At 35.8% G+C, this 22,264-nt stretch overlaps 2 protein-coding genes across 2 annotated transcripts; both read right to left on the bottom strand.

Moving 5' to 3' along the window:
• Nucleotides 1–2,873: 2,873 nt before the first annotated feature.
• LOC131909329 (olfactory receptor 10AG1-like) lies at nt 2,874–5,055 on the bottom strand. The gene is made up of 2 exons (XM_059260847.1): nt 5,037–5,055; nt 2,874–3,805 (listed from the first exon to the last, which is right to left on the bottom strand). The coding sequence occupies exon 2, from the start codon at nt 3,771–3,773 to the stop codon at nt 2,874–2,876; it is 900 nt and encodes a 299-aa protein (XP_059116830.1). The 5' UTR covers nt 3,774–3,805; nt 5,037–5,055.
• Nucleotides 5,056–16,095: 11,040 nt separating this feature from the next.
• Nucleotides 16,096–17,040, bottom strand: LOC131909323 (olfactory receptor 5W2-like). The gene has a single exon (XM_059260841.1). It carries the CDS (start codon nt 17,038–17,040, stop codon nt 16,096–16,098), a length of 945 nt encoding a protein of 314 aa, XP_059116824.1.
• Between the last annotated feature and the right edge of the window lie 5,224 nt (nt 17,041–22,264).

Genomic DNA, 22,264 nt, shown 5'->3' with positions numbered 1-22,264 from the left:
GAGTAGGTGTAATATAGGTATCTCATTTAGTGCTGAGTACTCCACATTCACTTATTTTATACATGTTGCCAACGTTGGAAGTCTTTATTAATTACCAGCTAATACAAAAAGGAGTTCCCATGGTGATGGTAGAGGATTGCACTAATCTATATGATTTTCAACCTCTACCATTTTGTAATCAAGTAATATGACCTTTGAAAACATCAACATATTATGACTTTATATGATTTATGAATTAAGTGAGATATTCTTTAAAATGGTGACAAATAGGCAAATGCCTTAATGTAAGATGAATTTTATTTTTCTATCATTGAAAAAAAGAGGTATCAGAAATCAAAAATTGTTCAGGCATCTACATGATCTTCAACCCTACTTACTCTTTCTTCTCTATGTTTTGTGTTCCAGCCAAGCCTCTATATTCTCTACATTATAAAGGTAGAATAAAGAATAATAATAAATAAAGAATAATGGATGGTAATAAGGCATGGCAATTATGTCTTTTGTGTGTAAAAATGCCAAATAGTGTGCAGACTATCTGCACACAATTACTTCTGTAAATTTAGTCACAAAACCATAGCAAGCAGAAAGAGTTTATTGAAAGATCAGTTTCTTGCTCACCCCCTAGAGGACCAGAGAAGACAATTGCTGCCTTTAGTATCCCTCAGTTTATAAATCTAAAGCTCCAATAAGTGACTGAAACATATGCTTAATCAGATCAAGTTAACTAGAATGATGATTTCTCATCTTATAATGATTATAAATTACAGAATGCATATGTATAACCTTTATGTAGACATAACCATATGGAAAATAGTTCAAAAACAAATGGAAGAGGATGCTTAATATAGGCTAAGGGATATTTTATGTAAGTAAAATACTAACTTGTAGATACAGACACAATTACATTAGAGAGGCAGTCTATCTACACATTGAAAGTTGTCAGTATGCAAAAGTTATATATTTCGTCAATTTTGAGTTCTATCATTTGTGATTTATTTTGTCTTAGTTATAGCCATTAATATATACTTTACTTTACCATTATACTCATTGGGGTTATACGAATCTTAATGGTTAATGATGGTAACCATATTTTGTAAGACATTTCTATCATTTGCATACCTCTTTGGGTAGAGAATATATTCAATTATTTTTCATGTTTGTTTATTATGGATTTTCATCTATAGCTAAGAGTTTGGGGTAAATATTATGTGAATATTCCTCTTGTTATGTAATTAATTTGCAAACATTTCCCATTTTTTAAAAAAAGTTATCTTCAAAATCAATTATCTAAGTTTTGCTAAAATCCAGTTAAATCATTTTATTTTATGGATTATACTTTAGATAACATAATTTACAATTACTTAACATGTTTTTTCCCCTGATTCTAAAGCTTAACCTTTAATATTGAAGTCATTGTCAATTTACTGTGCAATTGCATACGTATGTGGTTTTGTGCATGTGTTTTTTCTATTTTGTATTACCATCTGTTAAAAAAAACTATTCCTTTATTATAAAACAGAAATACTTTAATAATTCTTTAAATCAATTAATTTTCTTTATTTTTTAATTTAGCAGCTCTTTCTACCAATTATATACATATATATATATATGTATATATTCATTGTACTGTGATCATATTACTTCCATTATTCACTCTTACCTCTCAAAGACCTGATGACACTTTTCTTCTGCCCAAGTACCACCCTTCTATTTTTATTTCATTTTTTTAACCACTTAATTTCATTTGGCTCTTAGTCTGCACATGCCCTGAAGTTCACTTACTGAGCAGGGGCAATTTAGCAATGGCAGCACCACTTCAGAAAAAGACACAACCTCCTCCAAAATGAGTTGCAAATTTGGAAATCTGGGATGGAATAAATGAAATGTATGATTATGTTGATCGATGTTTAATTTTGCTATGCAGAACAATTTAATGTCTGAATAATTTTAGTGCCCCTAGTCAGGGTGAAAAGAAAAAGCACATATATGCAGATACAACATAACTGTTTGTACTTCAGCAAATCCTGAAATAACACAAGTACTTGCATTCACATTTAAATTGAGGGAATTTATTTTTTTTAAACATGAAGAAACAGAAGAGTTGATGTTTGAATTGTAGTTGAAAAAGGAAAAACAGCAACAGCAAAAACAACAGCAGAACTTCATAGTAAAATAATCTAGGTTTACCATAACAAAGGAGAAAAATAAGTGCAAAAATAGTGAGTATGTTAATAGTGTTGTGTTATACCATGAAGTGATCTCATACTAATTTGGAGAAAGGATGTGGATCTCAGCTTTCCCTTTGGTATTGTTATGAAATTATCCCATAGTGGAGCAGAATCACTTAAACAAATAAACTCAAATAGGAACTGAGGCTGGAAAATTTGCAGTTTTTTCAGAACCTTTTAGTAGCGTTTCGAAAGACTTACTGATAATTCACCTATCACTTACTTACTTACTCAATAAGCATTCATTATTCTATTTCTATTGGTAGGTATTGCTCTATATGCTTCAGAATCATAGAAGACTACCAGAAAATATAGGCATGAAAATTTTCAGGCATAATTTTCTATTAGCTTTAAGATATGGACATCAAATTTTGAATTCATTCCACAGATTTAAAACAAAAAGGTGTAATTTTGAAATTTGGTTTTTAAAAATAAACATTATTTTTCTTCTGAGAGGGTTTACCAAGGATGGATGAACTTGCCTAATGCACAATTAAGTATAAGAAACTGCACAAGAAAATATGTTTGAAAAATGCATTATAAAATGAAAATGATTGCCTCCTCAATATGAGAATAAAATATTTCAAAACGTGTGAGTGACAAGTAATGCAAGAAAATAAAACACTTCGATGCTAACACAAGGCCTTACTTTTGGAGTATTAACTTTCTCAGTGCGGCAATCACCTCCTTGTTCCTAAGACTGTATATCAGTGGATTAAACATGGGGGTCACAACTGTGTAGAACAGAGAGAGGAGTTTGTCAGTTCCAGGAGAATGCATGGACTTTGGCCTCAAGTAGGTAATGGTACCAGAGCCATAAAACAAAACCACCACAAGGAGGTGGGAAGAGCATGTGGAGAAGGCTTTTGCCTGCCCTTTGGCTGTTGGTAACCTCAGAATAGTGGCAATAATTTTACTGTAGGAGGTAAGCACCAGTATAAAGGGGAGTGCAGCCACCACCATAACAACCACATAGACAGACAGCTCATGCATGGAAGTGTCCCCACAGGCCAGCTTGAGTATGGGGGGTATGTCACAAAAGAAGTGATCTATTTTATTAGAATTGCAGAAATGCATGGAGAATATCCAACAAGTTTGCCCAATCTGGATTGGGATGCCACTGAGCCAGGAACCAGCAGCCAGCTGAGTGCATTTTCTCTGGTTCATCACCAGAGGATAGTGCAGAGGGTTGCAGATGGCCACATAGCGGTCATAGGACATGACAGCCAGGAGGAAACATTCATCAGTTCCCAACATAAGGAAGAAGCACATCTGCACAGCACAAGCCAGCACAGAAATGTTTCTATTCTGTGTCCAAATGTTGAACAGAATCCTTGGGACAGTAACTGATATGTAACAGATTTCCAGAGAGGAAAAATTTGCCAGGAAAAAATACATGGGTTTCTGCAATGCACGGTCAAGCCTAGTTATTAATATTATGAGGCAATTACCAATGAGGATAATCAGATAAATGATGGAGAACACTGCAGACAGAATCCCTTGGAGGTTCGGAAGAGCAGCGAATCCCAGCAGGACAAATTGCATTACTGTGGAAATGTTGCTTTCTACATCGAACTCTTCCTGTTTCATCTGTGGGGATGAATTTAATCAGTCTGAATAATTTCTAACTTAAGCTTTCTTTCCTTTTCTATAATCCAAGAATAGTTTTCATTCCTATTTCTCCATTCTCTATAAGATTTGTAACTGTATTAAGTGTCTATGCAAGCCTCATATTTCCTCAATTTCAAGAAAACATATTAATATTTACTCTGATAAATTATTTTAACTTATAGTGTGCTGTGGGATGGTCTGTATGTCAAGTGTGTTGCTGATTGGTCAGTAAATAAATCACTGATTGGCCATTGGCTAGGCAGGAAGTATAGGCGGGACAAGGAAAAGAATTCTGGGAAGTGGAAGGCTGAGGGAGAGACACGGCCAGCCGCCATCAGGACAAGGAAGATGTAAAGTACCGGTAAGCCACAAGCCACGTGGCAAAGTAAAGATTAATAGAAATGGGCTAAATATAAGAGTAAGAGCTAGACAATAACAGGCCTGAGCTAATGGCCAAGCAGTTTAAATAATGTAAGAGTCTGTGTGTTTATTTTATAAGTGGGCTCTGAGACTGGCCGGACTTGGTGGCGGGAGTTGGAGAGAAATTCTCCAGCAACAAATGGCGCCCAACGTGGGGCAAGAGTTTCCACCTAAAAACTTAGAAAAAAGATTCTAAAACGGACCTAAAAACAGCTTCCTAATTGTCTCTCTCAAATAAGCGGCAGCTGCCGGTTTGAGCTACTGGCGGGTTCCTGGCGTGCATGCTCAACCTGCAGTATGGCGGGAATGAGGCCTCTGCAAGTAGCACATTAAACTGTGTGGTGAATTTAGCCTTTGCTAGTACAAAACAAAAAAAGAGGTTTCTGGGCTACACGCTACTTTGGTAAAAGTGTAGACCCACTATTTCTGAGAGTCATGGCTCCCAGAGCTGGCGGAAAGCGGACCGCCGCCATGTTGGGAAGCTGAAGTGGGCGGAGCCAGCAGCCACTGCGCCATTTTAGGCTTAGAAGGCTGCAGTTTAAAGCAATAGGCTCAACCAATATAAAAAAATAAGCCACGTAAAGATGGCTACCACACAAAGAATCTGGATTATGTTCTCTTTGATATTCGTAACTGCAGAAAAACATTTGATTGTAAAAGCTGTTGAGTTATGCCAAAATGTATATTTTAAAGGTACCTTGACTTCAAAATTTGGATATAAGGATATGTTGCTTTGGAAAAGAGTCTCTGCTCTTGTTTCCACAGAAAGCCAGAGACTATGGATTTGTTCCAGATTAAGATACATCAGGTTTGACCAGCCAAGACCCCCTGAAAGGTCTCCAATGACACCATGGCCCAGATGATTCAACATCCAGAATGGTTTCAAGTCAACTGGCTCAGATATACAGCCTCACGGACTACTCCATGATCCTAAAATTTTCTTTCTGTCTCCATAAGATACAGCGCCCCCCTCCAGCAGGAAGTAGTAAGAGAAGCTACGCCCCAATTCCCAAATATACCAAGCTGGCTTTAGAGATGGAATTGGCTCACTCCCCCTCTAAACCCAGACATATTGCTCAAAAAAAAAAAAAAAATGGTTAAGAGATTCTTGTGTCCCAAATCAGAAGAGCCCTCTGGTGTGGGACAGAGAAAAAACAATATTTTTATTTAAATCAGGTTGATTATAAATACAATCTCTTTCTAAAACAAAAAGGGGGGTAGTTTAGATATGATAGGATGAAAGTAGATTAATGAACCTACTTTTAAAGAGTAACAACTTGTTTAAAATGTTTTACATTGCTATAGATTTTAGTTTATTGATACAAATTTAAACTTAATTTTGTTATACTGTATATATATTTCTATTCTTGTTTGAGGTATTATGTTTATGTAACTCATTTAAAATTATAATGGATAATTAAAAAATAGATTAATAATTAGTCATCTATGATAATCATATTTGTAGCCATGTTAGTTAAGTCTTTTAGGTATACATAGATATATTTCAGATAGATAGGTAGTCTTCAAACACTTCAAAGACCTACAGAATATGGCATTTAAAATGTTTTAAAAGTTTAGACTTTCTGGACAGTGAGACATGTCTGCTCCTGACAGCACCGATTTACTTCAGAGAGGAGGATGGGCATCGAAGACACTCCATACGGAGTTTATCTTCACCTTGACAAAAATAGCCATTTGGGCAAGAAACTGTTCTTGCCTGGACTGCCTGATCAACTGGACATGCAGGACCCATACAAAGGTGACCACTGAACTTTGCTTGACAAAATGGTCCTTCAGGTTCCTGCTTTGCAGAGAAAACTGCCAGACATTCTACAGGACACAGAGAAAAGTGAATAAGAGACTCTAGGCCTGTGGGCTGAAGACAGATGCCCCAACTTTACAAGAGAACTTTGAATGACTGTCCAGGCTGCCAGCTGTCTCTGTCTACCCTACAAGACTCCTGAAAGTTGCTTATATCCTTCTCCATTTCTCAGGTAGTAGTATATCCTTCTGAGGTCTTTAATGTGGTTAAAGACTAGATACTTACAATTTTCCTTAGTTATAATAAAAGATAAGTTAGATATAAAACCTTAAACTTACAAATATAAGATAGATAGGATCTCTTCTTTAATATTGTAACTGTAATTCTTGCTTGATAATTGTTTTGTTATATGTAATTTTACTATGTTAAAGTTAAAACCTTCCTTTTTAAGAAAAGAAAAAGGGGAAGTGCTGTGGGATGGTCTGTATGTCAAGTGTGTTGCTGATTGGTCAGTAAATAAATCACTGATTGGCCATTGGCTAGGCAGGAAGTATAGGCGGGACAAGGAAAAGAATTCTGGGAAGTGGAAGGCTGAGGGAGAGACACGGCCAGCCGCCATCAGGACAAGGAAGATGTAAAGTACCGGTAAGCCACAAGCCACGTGGCAAAGTAAAGATTAATAGAAATGGGCTAAATATAAGAGTAAGAGCTAGACAATAACAGGCCTGAGCTAATGGCCAAGCAGTTTAAATAATGTAAGAGTCTGTGTGTTTATTTTATAAGTGGGCTCTGAGACTGGCCGGACTTGGTGGCGGGAGTTGGAGAGAAATTCTCCAGCAACAATAGTGTTCATTTAAACTCACTGTAATTTGTAATCTGAAATATGTTCAATATAGGTTTCTTGAGTTTTTATTCATTACTCAAACATGTTTCCTGTGACCCTCAACTTATATTTATTTTATATTCAAATCATCATTTTCAGTCCAAGATAATTTAATGATCTACAATATCTTCCTAACTAGGTTGCTTGATTGTTAACAATTACTAGTAAGGAACAGAATATAACAAAATATTATTTAAACTTTAATGTAAAATCTGCAAAATTGGCTCTCAAATTATGTTCAGGTTTTACAGTGAATAGTGATAATGGTTGAGGGGAGGTAAGTGTGGAAAGGCTCAGTAGTAACTCTAAGGAGAAGGTGCACATTCAAATTACATCTTTACATAATTTATAAAAAGATTGCTTCCTGCTACTTGCATATGTGGCTGGCTAAACCTCTCAGCTCCTCATTAATTACTGACAATGTAATTTATTGCATTCAGGGTTTTCCACTCTGTGGTGTGTTATTGCATAGGGGTATTTCATGATGGGATTACATATATTTTCATTTCCTTATGTCCAGACCTACATTGTATGTGGTTTAAAAAAAATATTACCCACACTTAATGTATGTGGGAAACTTATTTTCTGACAAAAGTGGTTTAGTATCTTATTGGGAAATTACTGATAAGTCTAAGTGCCTGCTTCATCAGGCTATCCTCAAGGTGTAAGAGGAGGTTTCACCTAGAATTCAGAACCTCTCCTACTTATTGAAATTTTTGAAATTTATCTCTGTGACTGTTAAGTGGGTAGGAGTTGGGGTGTGGAAGAATGATTTTATTTTCATTGTCTCTTGTAATTTTGGTACTAACAATATTGTGACATTATTTCATAAATAATATAAAAGGTAAATGGACTAATTCACTGCAAGAGAGAGCCACATGAGCAATCATTTACTAAGAGTGATAAGTTTAGGCCATAATTTAGATGCAATCATCAAGTAGAAGTTAAATAAGAGTTTATTGTGTTATTGCATTTACAATACCCTGAACAAAACAATTACTTAAAATATCCAGTCTTCCATGTCATACAATTGTATTGATTAAAGTGTGATGCTAAACATTGTAGAAAACATTTTATACTTTCTCAGAGAAGAGAACACTGTATAAGTTACCAGAGAGAACCAGGATTTGGGGGACACAGGGTAAGGTTCATTATCAGAAACCAAATTCTACTTAGAAGTATACGTTTCTTTTATGCTATCCTACAGCTGTGGCTATTGGCAATTATATTTTAATGTTTGCTAAAGTTAACCCTATATGAAATATTTGAATATATTCAACCTAATAATTATACATGCTTCAGGAGAGAGCTTTATCCAATTTTAATGTTACAGAGTAACATGCATCAAACCAAAACATGGTACCCATAAACTTTCAGAATTGCAATGTATCAGGTAAAAATAAATGAAAAATAAATGAAACTAAGAGAAATGGATATCATCACAGACACACTCATACACATACATATACATACACATAGTGTTATAACTGAGTTACTAACATAATCATTTGTTTGTGGATAGCAACACAACTATGATATAATTTCAAGTGTGACTTATTAAAAATGCTCATGTCTCCTACACTATCCTACAATATCTTAATTTAATTTCTTCGTGTATTCATTCCAATTTATTTTCATTCTCAAGAACAATGCAGGAAAAGCAACTCAAACAAACACAGAAGCCCTTTGTTAGTAGGTGGATGGAATATGAACCAAGTCAATATCATGCAATCTATATCTTATTATTAATTATGTAAAGATTATGTTTTGCTCAAATACTGTCCTCAGAATAGATATGTGTAAAATGTTTATGTATATGATTAACTCAGTATTCTATTAATACATATTAATGTTTATGTGATTATGATGATAACAACAATAATGGTAATGATGACTAATTTTAGTATCTGTGCTCACTATATAATAAAGGTGTTTGCCTTTTGACCTCATTTAATCTCATGATAATTGTATTTATGAATGAGGGTTGTGGAATTTTAAACAAAAATCAAAGAATCTATATTTTTAAAATATGTATTACTATAGATCAGTTACTGATAATAAACATACATGCATTCGTAAGGGTAAATTATAATATACAAAAATAATACATGTTAAATTATTTGAAACAAAATATATAAAGTACATACCTTTATTGGATTCTATAAAAAGATAGAAAAAGTTAAAAAAAACTTAAGTCAGATAAATCATTTAATTTTTTTCAGAGTCTATCTGCTTTCTCCAACATGGTCTAGTGTCAGAACCGAGAGCATTCTTTAAGTACTAATGATTCTCTACCCTGGGGAACAGCTACTTTCCTATTATATTTTATAATTAAAATGAGCTAGTGTGTCTGACACTTATAGGGTTTGTTACAACACCCAATTACTCTATGTATATGCTTTCTTCTTCTTTTCTTTCTCCTCCTCCTTCTCCTTATTCTTCTGCTTTCTCTTCCCCATCCTCTTCTTGGTTTTTAAATTCTCAACCTCTCATGTTTGGGGGTGATTATTTTGAAATGAGATTTAAAACAGTAGTACTATTTTAATAGTATATTACTTATATATAAACTAACTGCTCTTTATAATGAAGTAAAATAGTGTTTTGACTTAGAATACTTATCCTTTTTTATTGACAACTGAGATTCCTGCATTCTATGGCTGTTTGGGCATTTGAACAGTTATTGGATCTTCACTATGAGACTTCCTTTGCCATATCCAGGTCACTCAATCCAGTCTGTCTGCAACCTCCCTTATCTTATGAAGGAGAGGCAGGTTAGTGGGCAGTGATGACATATGCCTATTACTTTTAGATTTATAAGAACTGGAAATGACATTCAGAGTTTCCATAAAGAAGCCCTCATGTTAAATTTAATCACAAGAAAAGCTAGATGACGTTATTGTCAATTTAACTTCTGTGTGACCAGAAAAGCTGCCCAAGGTTCTGATAATATAAAATTCAGAATGTGTCTGTACTATGTGTTCAGTCAAGAAGGAGCTCCTATTAGTGGTGGCTTCTGAAATTTTCATAGCTAAGTAAGAGACTGCATGCAAGTAACACACACCAAACATTTACATTCCTGATGTGTTAGCAGTAATATTATTTACAGTGTAAAAATGTGTGCCTAAAATCACAGAGAAAAATTTTTTACTTCAAAGATCCAGTTTGCAACAAGTTCCTAATGGCTATGCAATAAAATGAATGCCTGTTAAGATAATTATCTTTATGAGTGAGAGAAGGGGAAATATTTTTCCCCAGGGAAGTACACACCAGTTGGTTATTCAATACCAAATGGTCAACCCTGAAGTCTCACACATAAACACACACATACAAACACACAAACACACACACACACAGGAAGTACAGATGAAAATGTGTTATATATACATCACTATGCAGATTATATTTAGGGATATATATGTATATACATATATGCAAGCAATAACAATTAATGAGAAAAGGTGCCATAAGTTGAAACAGAGCAAGGGGACAATATAAGAGTGTTTGGTGGAAGGAAAGGGAATGTTGTAATTATTGTTTAATCTTAAAAATAAAAGAAATAATTGTCTTTATAATTTAATGGGATGCTGAAGAGGCTTCTATTAAACTATACATTTATTAACATAAACTTAATTATTGATATTTTATACTTTTAAGTCAACTAAAATGTCATAAAAATCTAATTTCTAAATAGACAAAATGTTGTGATTAAAAATAAGAGTAAGTGTGTAGGTGGGGGACAGATCTGGAAGTAGTGTTTTATTTACTTCCGTTGTAAATTTGGAAATTACTAATCTTTATATCGAGTAAAGAGCTGTGGAAGGCTGTTACTTTGCACAGGTGATTCCCACTGAAATCACACCAGTTTAGAGTCATGGGGAAGATTCTCTATTAGCCATGTTGCAGATGATATTTAATAATATGTAAGACAAGACATTACATTTACATCTGTAATTACTGTTTTCCCTCAATACCTACAATTAAATATTATATTAAGATTATATACAATCATCATGACATTCAAGAGTTACAGTGCTATTAATTTAATTGTGATTAAGACTGTCCATTCAGGGGCTATCTATGACTCAGTGATAAAGATCATTGGGTGCTTTTTCAGAGGATCCAGGTTCAGTTCATACTACAAGGCACCTCATAATCACCTGTAACTCCAGTTCCAGGGGATCCAATGTTCTCTTCTTATCATGTAATACACTCCTATGTGTAAAAGAAAATTTCTTACAGATGCTTTCCTATCTTTAAGGAAAATAAAAGCCCTAGTTAGGTTATATATAAAAGAATTAGGAATAATTTATTTTCTTTCTTTATTGTTAAATTCAAACAATATATAAAGATATACAGATAGACTAACTACAAGCACTACCATCAGTCCACAAATCTTTCATCAGCACGAGAATAAATTCTTTCACATTAACCTGTCACTTCTCTTTAATACTCTCAGCACTGAACAATCATTAATCTGTTATATCTCTTAATTTGCCTTTCCAAGATCACATGTTACATGGCTTTTATGAACTTTCCTCATGTTATGTGAGGATACTTTCTCATAAATGTGTGACATTCCAAAATACAACTGAAAATTAATTTATCTCAAGATAATGTGTAACAAAAAGGTGACAAACATGGTATGTACTCACTCACAGGAGGATACTAGATGTGGAACAAGGATAACTGGACTGCTACTCACATCACCAGGGAGGCTACCTGGACAACAGTACCCCAAGAAAGACACAGGGATCACCCAATGACAGAGAAATGGAAGAGATCTACATGAACAGCCTGGACATGAGTGGGGATAATGAAGGGCGAGGGTCGAGGGAAAGAGAGCTTGCGGGAGCGGGAGATCCCAGCTGGATCAACAACAGAGAGGGAGAACAAGGAATAGGAGACCATGGTAAATGAAGACCACATGAGAATAGGAAGAAGCAAAGTGCTAGAGAGGCCCACAGAAATCCACAAAGATACCCCCACAACAGACTGCTGGCAATGGTTGAGATACAGCCCGAACTGACCTACTCTGGTGATGGGATGGCCAAACACCCTAATAGTCGTGCTAGAAACCCCATCCAACTACTGAGGGATCTGGATGCAGAGATCCATGGCTAGGCCCCAGGTGCATCTCTGGGAGTCCAATTAGCGAGAATGAGGAGGGTGTATATGAGCGAGAATTGTTGAGACCAAGATTGGATAAAGCACAGGGACAAATAGCCAAACGAATGGAAACACATAAACTATGAACCAATGGCTGAGGGGCCCCCAACTGGATCAAGCCCTCTGAATGGGTGAGACAGTTGATTGGCTTGATCTGTTTGGGAGGCATCCAGGCAGTGGGACCGGGTCCTGTGCTCATTGCATGATTTGGCTGTTTGAAACCTGGGGCCTATGCAGGATCGCTTGGCTAGGCCTGGGAGGAGGGGACTGGACCTACCTGGACTGAGTCTACCCGGTTGATCTCAGTCCACCGGGGAGGCTTTGCCCTGGAGGAGGTGGGAATGGAGAGTGGGCTGGGGGGAAGGTGAGGGGAGGCGGAGGGGGGAGAACAAGGGAATCTGTGGCTGATATGTAGAACTGAATTGTATTGCAAAATAAAAATAAAAAAAAAATTAAAAAAAGGTGCATAAGTCTTGTAATTAGTACACTACCTGTGATTACGAGGTAAAGCAAATCTGACTGGTTGCAACATGGAGATTACAACTAAAAACTCACATTACAAGTTTCATGCTTCTTTCGGTATTTCCTAATTCTTGAGCAGTATGTGATAATATTAAGAATTTGAAATTTTATTTTATCACAACTTGTTCAGTGTGGAAAAATTTCTTGTATGTTGTAGAATGGGTTTTTATTACTATTTCCCCTTGAGCAAAAGCTAGAGATGGAGTCAGGCATGTAGGATCACTTATTTAATCCCAACATTTGGGAGGCAGAGACAGGTGAATCTGTGTAGTCTAGGCCATTCTGGTCTACATATTGAGTTCCACAACAGCCAGGGCTAAGTAATAGAGAGACTTTGTCTCAGAAAAAAATATTTAGTGATTGTGTTTTGGGGTGACTATATACTGGTGTGTTCAGAAAGAATAGATGCTTTCATACAGTTTTACAAGTCAATATGGCAGTGATTATAGAACATTTCATATATGTTTATTGTCAAAAATTAAAATTAGTTAAAAATGAGCTGTAGTCATTTTCTACATGATTCAAATGCTTCACTGATGTTATAAGGTTTTTGTTTGTTGTTTGTTTGTTTGTTTGTTTTGCTTACAAACTGTGTGGCCGCAGCAGGCTTCTTGTTATCTAGATCTTATATCTTAAATTAACCCATATCTATTAGTCTATAGGTTGCCATGTGGCTCGTGGCTTACTGGTACCTTCCATCTAGCTTGTCATGGCAACGGCCGGCAGCATCTCTCTGTGCCAGCCTTCTACCTCCCAGAATTCTTCTCCTCCTTGTCCCGCCTACCCTATCCTTCCTGCCTGGCTACTGGCCAATCAGAATTTTATTTGTTATCCAATCAGAGCAACACATTTAACATATAGAACGTCCCACAGCACTTCCCCTTTTCTTTTTCAAAAAGGAAGGTTTTAACTTTCACATACTAAAATTACAGATAACAAAACAATTATCAAGCAAGAATTACAGTTACAATATTTAGTCTACTTATTACAATAACTAGTCTATTTGTATTTGGCAAAATTAAAGAAGATATCCTATCTATCTTATATTTGTGAGTCTAAAATTTCATATCTAACTTACTTTTATCATAACTAAGGAAATTATAACTATCTAGTATTCAACTACATCAAAGACCTCAGAAGGATATATTACCTGAGAAATGGGAGAAGGATGCAAGCAACTTTCGGGAGTTTTGTGACAGTAGACAGAGACGCCTGGCAGTCTGGACAGTCATACAAATTTAGTTTGTAAAGTTGGGGTGTCTGTCTTCAGCCCACAGGCCTAGAGTCTCTCTCTGTGTGTCCTGTAGAATGTCTGGCAGTTTCCTCTGCAAAGCAGGAACCTGAAGGACCATTTTGCCAAACAAAGTTCAGCGTTCACCTTCCTATGGGTCCTGCATGTCCAGTTGATCAAGCAGTCCAGGCAAGAACAGATTCTTGCCCAAGTGGCTATTTTTGCCAAGGTGAAGATAAACTCTATATAAAGTGTCTTTGATGCCCATCCTCCTCTCTAAAGTAAATAGGTGCTGCCAGGAGCAGACATGTCTCATTGTCCAGAAAACCTAAATATTAAAACATTTTAAATACAATATTCTGTAGGTCTTTGAAGTGTTTGAAGATTACATACCTAATTGAATTATATCTATGTATACCCAGAAAACAACATGACTATAATTTTGACTATCATAGAAGACTAATTATTAATCTGTATTTCTTAATTATCCATTACAATCTAAATGAGTTACATAAACATAATAACTCAAATGAGAATAGAAATATATATACAGTATAACAAAATTAAGTTTAAACTTGTATCAATAAACAAAATGTAAAACCTTTTTAAACAAGTTGCTCTTTAAAAGTAGATTCAAAAATCTACCCTTTCATCCTATCATATCTATATCACATTCCGTTTTCTTATTTATTTAATTTTATAATTTAATTTAATTTTACATATCAGCCACAGATTCCCCTGTCCTCCCTCCTCCCGTCCCCACCCTCCCCCCAGCCCACCCCCCATTCTCATCTCCTCCAGGGCAAGGACTCCCCTCCTGAAGCTGTGCACCTGATTGAAGAGGACGACCTTCCCCAAATAGAGGACTGGTCTTCGGTCAAGTGTATACGAGTAGCTGCGCTCCCCTGCTAGAACCTCCAAACAAGCTCTTAAGGTTATAAGTTTTAATTACTTCAGGATTGAAAGCCTTAAATATACACTTCAGCTATGTGCTAAAGGATTTCTAAATCCAGTTAACACGCTATTACATGGCCAAATCTGAAAATAATTGGCTTTATGAAATTAATATTATCTCACTGGCATCACTGTTGCCAGTATTTCAGATAAGACTTAATAGATGTTAAGTGCAATTCTTTCATACCCAAACCAAACACTAATTTTATTATGCAAAAAAAAGTAATATGAAGTTTATATAGCAATATAGTCATAATTTATAATCACAGAGAATACCAGAAAGAAAAAAGACACCTGGAAAAGATCCTAGAAATCATCTAACTTAATTTTCATCTAACAGAGTTTTTTCAATTAAAGAGAGAGTTCTGAACTCTATAAGAAATGCTTAATCTTTAAGGACATTTCCCAAGGCAGGGAGAGGGAAGGGTGGGAGGCAGAGGGAGGAGAGGGAAAATCTCCAGTGCATGGTAAGAGCAGTTGCTACATCTACTTAATTCTAGAACATCCTGATTTTTGAGTCTCTTAATACTATTATTATTCTACTTTGACTATGTTATGAAGATTATCAGTAGTATTTCTCCATAAAATTAAAATATAACATGACCTTTAGAATACCTTAAGATGCCTCTTTATACTTAACATCAATTATCTGTGAAAATCCTAATGCTAATGTACTGAACTTGTACACAAGTGTGCCATATAGCATTATCTTTGGTAAGATCTTTCAGTGGCAAAAAGAAAAACAGCGTGTCAAGGTACAGGGTGGTGTGTGCAATAATAACTGTGTAGTTTTAGCTACATACTCAATTATAGCATTATATTTGGACAAAAATATATATTGTGAATTATTGGTAAATAGGCAGCAAAGATGCGACTTAGAGATACAATAGGAAAAGAAGATAATTGCCGGGATAAAATAAAATATTTAAAAGAGTGTTGAATATATCCATCAAATTTTAAGAAATTGTATTCTGCAAATCTTCATAAAATAATTTTAATGGGTTACTCAGTCATAAATTCTAGGGAAAAGAAAGAGGAAAAAGCACATGTATATATACATATTCACACATATATGTCTGATTGAACACAAATGCATACACGTCACACATGCATACACATAGGCATATGTATATTAAAAAGAGAATGGACTGTAGCGTTTGGAGATCAATTATCCTATTTTTTAGCACTAAAATAAATACAAATTTCATTAAGTAAATTTAAATAAATATTAAATGAAATGCCATTTTTTTCATATGACATAACTTCAGAAAAGCAAAATAACCCTCTATGAGAAAGGTGGGAAACTTTAAATAGGTATTTAACAGCATCTTTTATTTTTCAATTTATTCAGGGCTTCTTTCACGTCCTTGTTCCTCAGGCTGTAAATCAGAGGGTTCAGCATGGGAATCACCAGTGTGTAAAACAGTGAGCTCATTTTGTCTTGATCTAGAGAATAAGAGGAACTTGGCCTGAAATACATGAAGAGCACAGTTCCTTGGAAAATTGCAACTGTGGTCAGGTGAGAGGCACAGGTAGAGAAAGCTTTGAATCTTCCCTCAGCAGAGTGGATCTTCAAGACTGATGAGATGATGTAACAATAGGAGACAAGGACTCCTGCGATGGTGCTCAGCTCAATAAACCCAAATATTGTGAATATTGCTAATTCATTGATTTGTGTGTCTGAGCAGGAAAGTAGTAAGATTGGAGGGATATCACAAAAGAAATGATCTATTTTATTAGACCCACAGAAACACAAGTGGAATGTCAGTGTTGTGTGTATCAAAGAATCTGCCATACCTACAAGGTAAACACCAGCCATGAGCAAGGAACACAGCCTGCTGGACATGTTCACTGTGTAGAGTAAGGGGTTGCTGATGGCTTGGTACCGGTCAAAGGCCATCACTGCCAGCAGTATGCATTCGGAATCTACAAATGTACAGGAAATGAAGAACTGCAGAGCACAGCCAAAAAAAGGAATTGACTTGTCATTGCCAAATATATCCATCAGCATCTTAGGCCCAACTGCTGTGGAGTAGCAGAGGTCACAGAAAGAGAGGTTACTGAGGAAAAAATACATCGGAGTTTGTAGCTGGGGATCCACTTTAATTAAAAAAATCATTCCAAGATTTCCCACAAGGTTGATGAGATAGACCAGTAGAAATATTGTGAACAGAACCACTTTTACCTCAGAGTTGTTGGTAATTCCCATTAAGATAAACTCAGTAAAGGAAGAGCAATTTTCCCTCTCCATTCTTCTTTGCATTTCCAAACTGTTTGGAAAATGTTTAAGAGGATGGGAAATGTATATTTTGCTTTCTGCACATCAACAATGCACCTGTAAGACAGAAAATGATTGGCTTCAGTCATTATTATTCTTTAAGAGAGTCATAAGTCGGTTTAAAGATGCATTGCTTTTTTTCTTGAAAGACTTAAGAACTAACATCTCAGCTAGTCTGTTTAGAAAATTTGATCTCATTTCCTTGATATTCATGAAGCATGTTGCTTTGTATAAGTTCGCTAATTTCTGTGAGTCATGTTTCCTTGCCATGGAGTATATTTGGCTGAAAGAAGTATTTAAATTTAAACTGACATCAAAGAACTCTGGCATTACAGACAGTTTAGCAGACCTCCTTTTGTGCATTGGAGTATTCATGTGACACAAAAAGCATCTCATTATTCCCCTAAAAATCATGATGGCTTTGAAAAGATTTTTCTGTCAGTTATCAAAGTATATTCTAGGTTACTGAATAAGCTTAATAGTCTTTTTTTTTACCTCTTCTCAGCAGTCAAGGGTCTCCTACTCACAGGTGACAACAAAAAATATTTCTATGCATTTGTCTTAAGCTTGATTTTAAAATCAATTATTAGTATAATATTGGAAATCAACAGAGAGATCCAGGACGTTTACTGCTACACACCCAACAACTGTCCATATCAAACACACCAATAACTGAAGGAGCTCACCCATCCCTTCTTTCTCTGATAGCAGTGCATATGAGGCAGAAAGGGAAGGAAGACATAGCTTAATGTGGTCTTTTCCTCTGCCCTGGGTGTCCCTGGTGGCTCTTAGGTATTTGACTAGCCCAGACCATTGTCTCTTACAGAAACAGTAATGGACTTCTCCATCAGCAATTTCCAGGATCTAGCAACAACCCTAGAGAACATTAGAGAATATTGTGATTTGTCATGCCACGGGATTAGATGGATAACTTATGTGACTGTATGTGTTTTGGCACAGGACAGATCCAGGAGATTGACAGAATTCTGATAAATATTCTGTTTACAATGTAAATATCATTTAATAACTTCCAAAACTCTGGAAATTGGACAATAGACAAAAATATTTCTGGCAAATATAGGATTCATCTGTATCTCTGTCTCTGTCTGTGTCTGTCTCTGTCCCTATCCCTTTCTCTTTCTCTTTCAGTCTTTGTTTCTCTCTCATGTGTGTGTAATTTATTATTTTTTTATTCTGTGATTGGATGTATCTCTTTGTCCTTAATGGTGTGTGAAAATTGGAATATGGGTGAAGAACACTTGAAGGATTTTCTAGACCTAACAAATCATGGCAAGATGCTCACATGGAGCTCCATTTGAATAAGTTTTTCACTTTTTGTACTAATTTTTGATGTAAATAATGCATTAAGTTCATGCATGTATTTGCACATTTATAGAAAAAAAATCAAGTCGTTGTCATGTAACCAGACTAAAATAAAATTTTATTCTGTTACTACTATTAAGTTTAGTTACATTCTTCCAATTCTCTGCAAATAAATATTTTCAGCCATTAAATATGAAAACATATGAACTACGTGAATTAAGGAAAAAGGTTAAAAAATGACTGTTCCAAAATCTTTTTTAATGAAGGTGACTTTCAGAATATGTATCTTTTGTGTTTAGATCTGAAGATTTAGAACTTACCTTAGTTGAGCAGGTCTCTGCCAGATGAGCCTGAAGCAGGTAGCGTTTTATCTTACCAGCTGACATTTGGGACTTCAGATTTTGAAGACATTTCCCTCAGGCCTTGGTGTGATTAATTATAATTCTGGGTCTGGATTCTACATTTTAAGTCCAGTGCTAATTCTTTATTATGGTAATCAAATTAATACAAAACAGGAGAAAAACTATTAACTATTTCATAACTATAAAATATAATCTAAGGTTTACTTCTCCACTCAAAGCAGAAATTTAACAAAACTCAAATAATTATCTGTCTCTACCAGCCCCATCCCTTTCTGTAGTATAACATATTTTTATCTTTTTAGTTTTACATTATTTCAGGAATATTTCAGCTTTGACATAATTATTTCATTTCTTTATAAAGTGATAAAGTGTAGTATTCACCCTTTTAAAGCAAAAACTTATTTGGTTTTCAGTTATACATTGGTTGTACAGCCACCAACACTAATTATAGAAATTTCTTAAAACTTAAGTAATAAATTCATACTCATTAGCAGTCATCCTCCCTTCTCAGTTATCTGGAGTCTCTGGAATACACATTTCTGATGATAAACATCTGCCTGTCTAAGACAGACAGAAGATAAAATTTTAACTATGCAAAATGTAACTGCTTGCAACAGACTCATTTTCATGGAAACTCTATTTGCATGCATCAGAATATCGTTCTTTTTATGGCTAAATTCTATACACACACATGCATGTGCACAGAAAAAAATCTATTCTCTGGTGGGCATTCAATTTATTAGAACTTTCTGGCTACTCTCTGGGTATTTAATAATTCATTATCATGGATGTGAATGTCAATGTTAAGGGTGCATTCCATGAATGTTAGGTGAGTGGAGGCTATAATCAGATACCTGCTTTGAACCAATAATAAAATATGTTTGCATTCCATAGTTGGCATTGTATGCTAATTTGTTTGTGTGTATGTGTGTGTGTGTTTGTGATTGTGGGTTTGTCCCTTGATTTGTATTTGAGACCAGAGGAAGATGTTAGATATCTTCCTAGCACTTTCTACTTCATTCTCTGATGAAGTGACTCTAACTTAATCTAAAGCTTGGCATTTGTGGCCAGTCTGGTTGCACAGTGAGCTCTCAGGACTACCTGCATCTGCCCCACAGTGATGGAGTTACGGGAACTCAGAAATTTTTAAGTGATGCAGGAGGTTCCCACTCAGTTCTTCATACTTGCAGAATAAGCACTTTTTACCACTGAAATACCTCACTGGCTCCAGCAATGTCATGGTCTTATCCCTCAATGAAATGACCCCCACAATGTTAATTTCGTAATATCATAATTCTATATACTTAGTATGTACTTTCTTGTTTTTTTTCTCAACTAAAAGCATAGGACTGTCCTAGTCACTGTTCTATTGCTGTGAAGAAACATCAAGACCAAGGCAACTTTTATAAAAGAAAGCATTTAATTGGTGGCTTACTTAGAGTTTCAGAGAATTATCATGTTGGAGAGCACAGTGGCATGCAGGCCAGCATAGCTCTGTACTTCATTCTGATATATAGAGAGAACATGAGTCATTGAGTCTGGCATGGGCTTTTGAAACCTTAAAGCCAACCCATAGTGACATCCTTCCTCCAAGAAGGCCACACCGACTCCAACAAAGCCACAACTCCTAATCTTTTAATTTTTCTCAAGTAGTGTCACTCCCTGATGACTAAGCCTTCAAATACGTGAACTTACTGGAGCCATCCTTTTTTTTTTATTTAAAACAATTTTTTATTCATTTTACATACCAACCCCAGATCCCAGATCTGCCTCTCATTCCTCCTTCCACTCCCGCGAATCATTCCCCCGACCCACCCCTCTTCCTCTCCTCCAAAAGGGTAAGGCCTCCCATGGGGAGTCAGTAAAGCTTGATATATTCAGCTGAGGCAGGACCAAGCCCCTTCCCCCTGCATAAGGGTGAGCAAGGCATCCCACCATAGGTAATGGGCTCCAGAAAGCCAGCTCACACACCAGGGATAGATCCTGATCATATTGCCAGGGGCCCCTCCAACAGACCAAGTTACACACCTGTCTCATGTATGCAGAGGGTTTAGTCCCATTCCATGCAGGTTCCACAGCCTTTGGTCTAAAATTCGTGAGTTCCTACAAGATTGGTTCAGTTGTCTCTGTAGATTTCCCCATCATGATCTTGACCCCTCTTCCTCATATAATCCCTCTTCCCTCTCTTCCACTGGACTCTGGGAGCTTGGGCTCATGCTTGGCTGTGGATCTCTCCTTCTGCAGGGGCATTCTTATTCAAACCACCACAAAGACCTTATGCAGAACATAATTGTCTGTTTTTTTTTTTTGATTGTCTGAATATTCTAGTTTGAGTATTTGAAAAATAATGGCTGAAATGTATTAACTATTTTAGTTTAGTTGAAGTTGATAATAAAGAGAAAAAGTAGAAATGGACTAGGCTTGGGACATATTTCTGGAATGAATGTATTCTATGCAAAGTAAATTCAACTCTGTGAATATGCAAATCATGAGCATGGAACTCTGCCAAAGTGAAGCATCACAATGCAGTTGGAGGATGTGCAGTAGTGACTTTACAAGCCAGGAGCAGAAAGAGTAGAGACTGGGTTAGTATACTCAATGACTACAAAACCTTCCATCAGACTCCCCAAATGACCCATGGCAATTCCCAGCACAAATGCTCTAGGGCTTAAGCCTCTACCAATTTATCTTTAAATTAGGTCAATCTAAACCATTGCACTGTTTTCTAGGTCAATTGTTCATTGTTTGTGTGCAAATTTGTGTTCCATTCTTTCTCTATTCCTTATTCTTTGAGATTTGATACCTATATGATATACTTTATGTACACATAGTAGAGGTATTTGCTTTCTGTTTCCTTATGGATTTTGCCATGTTTAAATGATATTGATAACAATTTAATTTTGATCACATACACAGACTATGTTTTTATGTTTTCTTATTTTATGTATGTATGTATAGTGTGTGTGTGTGTGTGTGTGTGTGTGTGTGTGTGTGTGTGTGTTAGCATATGTGGGGGTAGATGTACAGGTACAGGTTGGTTTATAAAGAGCCCCAAAATTCATGTCAAAAGCTTTCCATAGCTCCTCTACTTTACCCTTTGTAACAGTCTCTTAGTTGAACAATTTGTAGTTATATGCATTTCACCAATGTATAATTTATATCAACTACCAAAAATGTTTCTGTATTCTTTCACAATATTGATTAAAACTAATTTTAATTCTTTAGGAAAGGATTGATAAAGATCTTTTCCCATTCTGTAGGCTGCTGTTTTGTCTTATTGACCATGTCCTTTGCCTTACAGAAGCTTTTCCATTTCAGAAGGTCCTATTTATTAATTGTCAATCTCAGTGTCTATGCTACTGGTGTCACATTCAGGAAGTAGTCTCCTGTGCCAATGTGTTCAAAGCTACTTCCCACTTTTTCTTCGGTCAGGTTCAGTGTAGCTGGGTTTATGTTGAGATCATTGATTCACTTGGACTTGAGTTTTGTACATGGTGACAGATATGGATCTATAATCATTCTTC

Source organism: Peromyscus eremicus, chromosome 4 (assembly GCF_949786415.1).
Source record: "Peromyscus eremicus chromosome 4, PerEre_H2_v1, whole genome shotgun sequence".
Taxonomy (NCBI): Eukaryota; Metazoa; Chordata; class Mammalia; order Rodentia; family Cricetidae; genus Peromyscus; species Peromyscus eremicus.
This window is presented reverse-complemented; position numbering and strand designations above follow the sequence as displayed.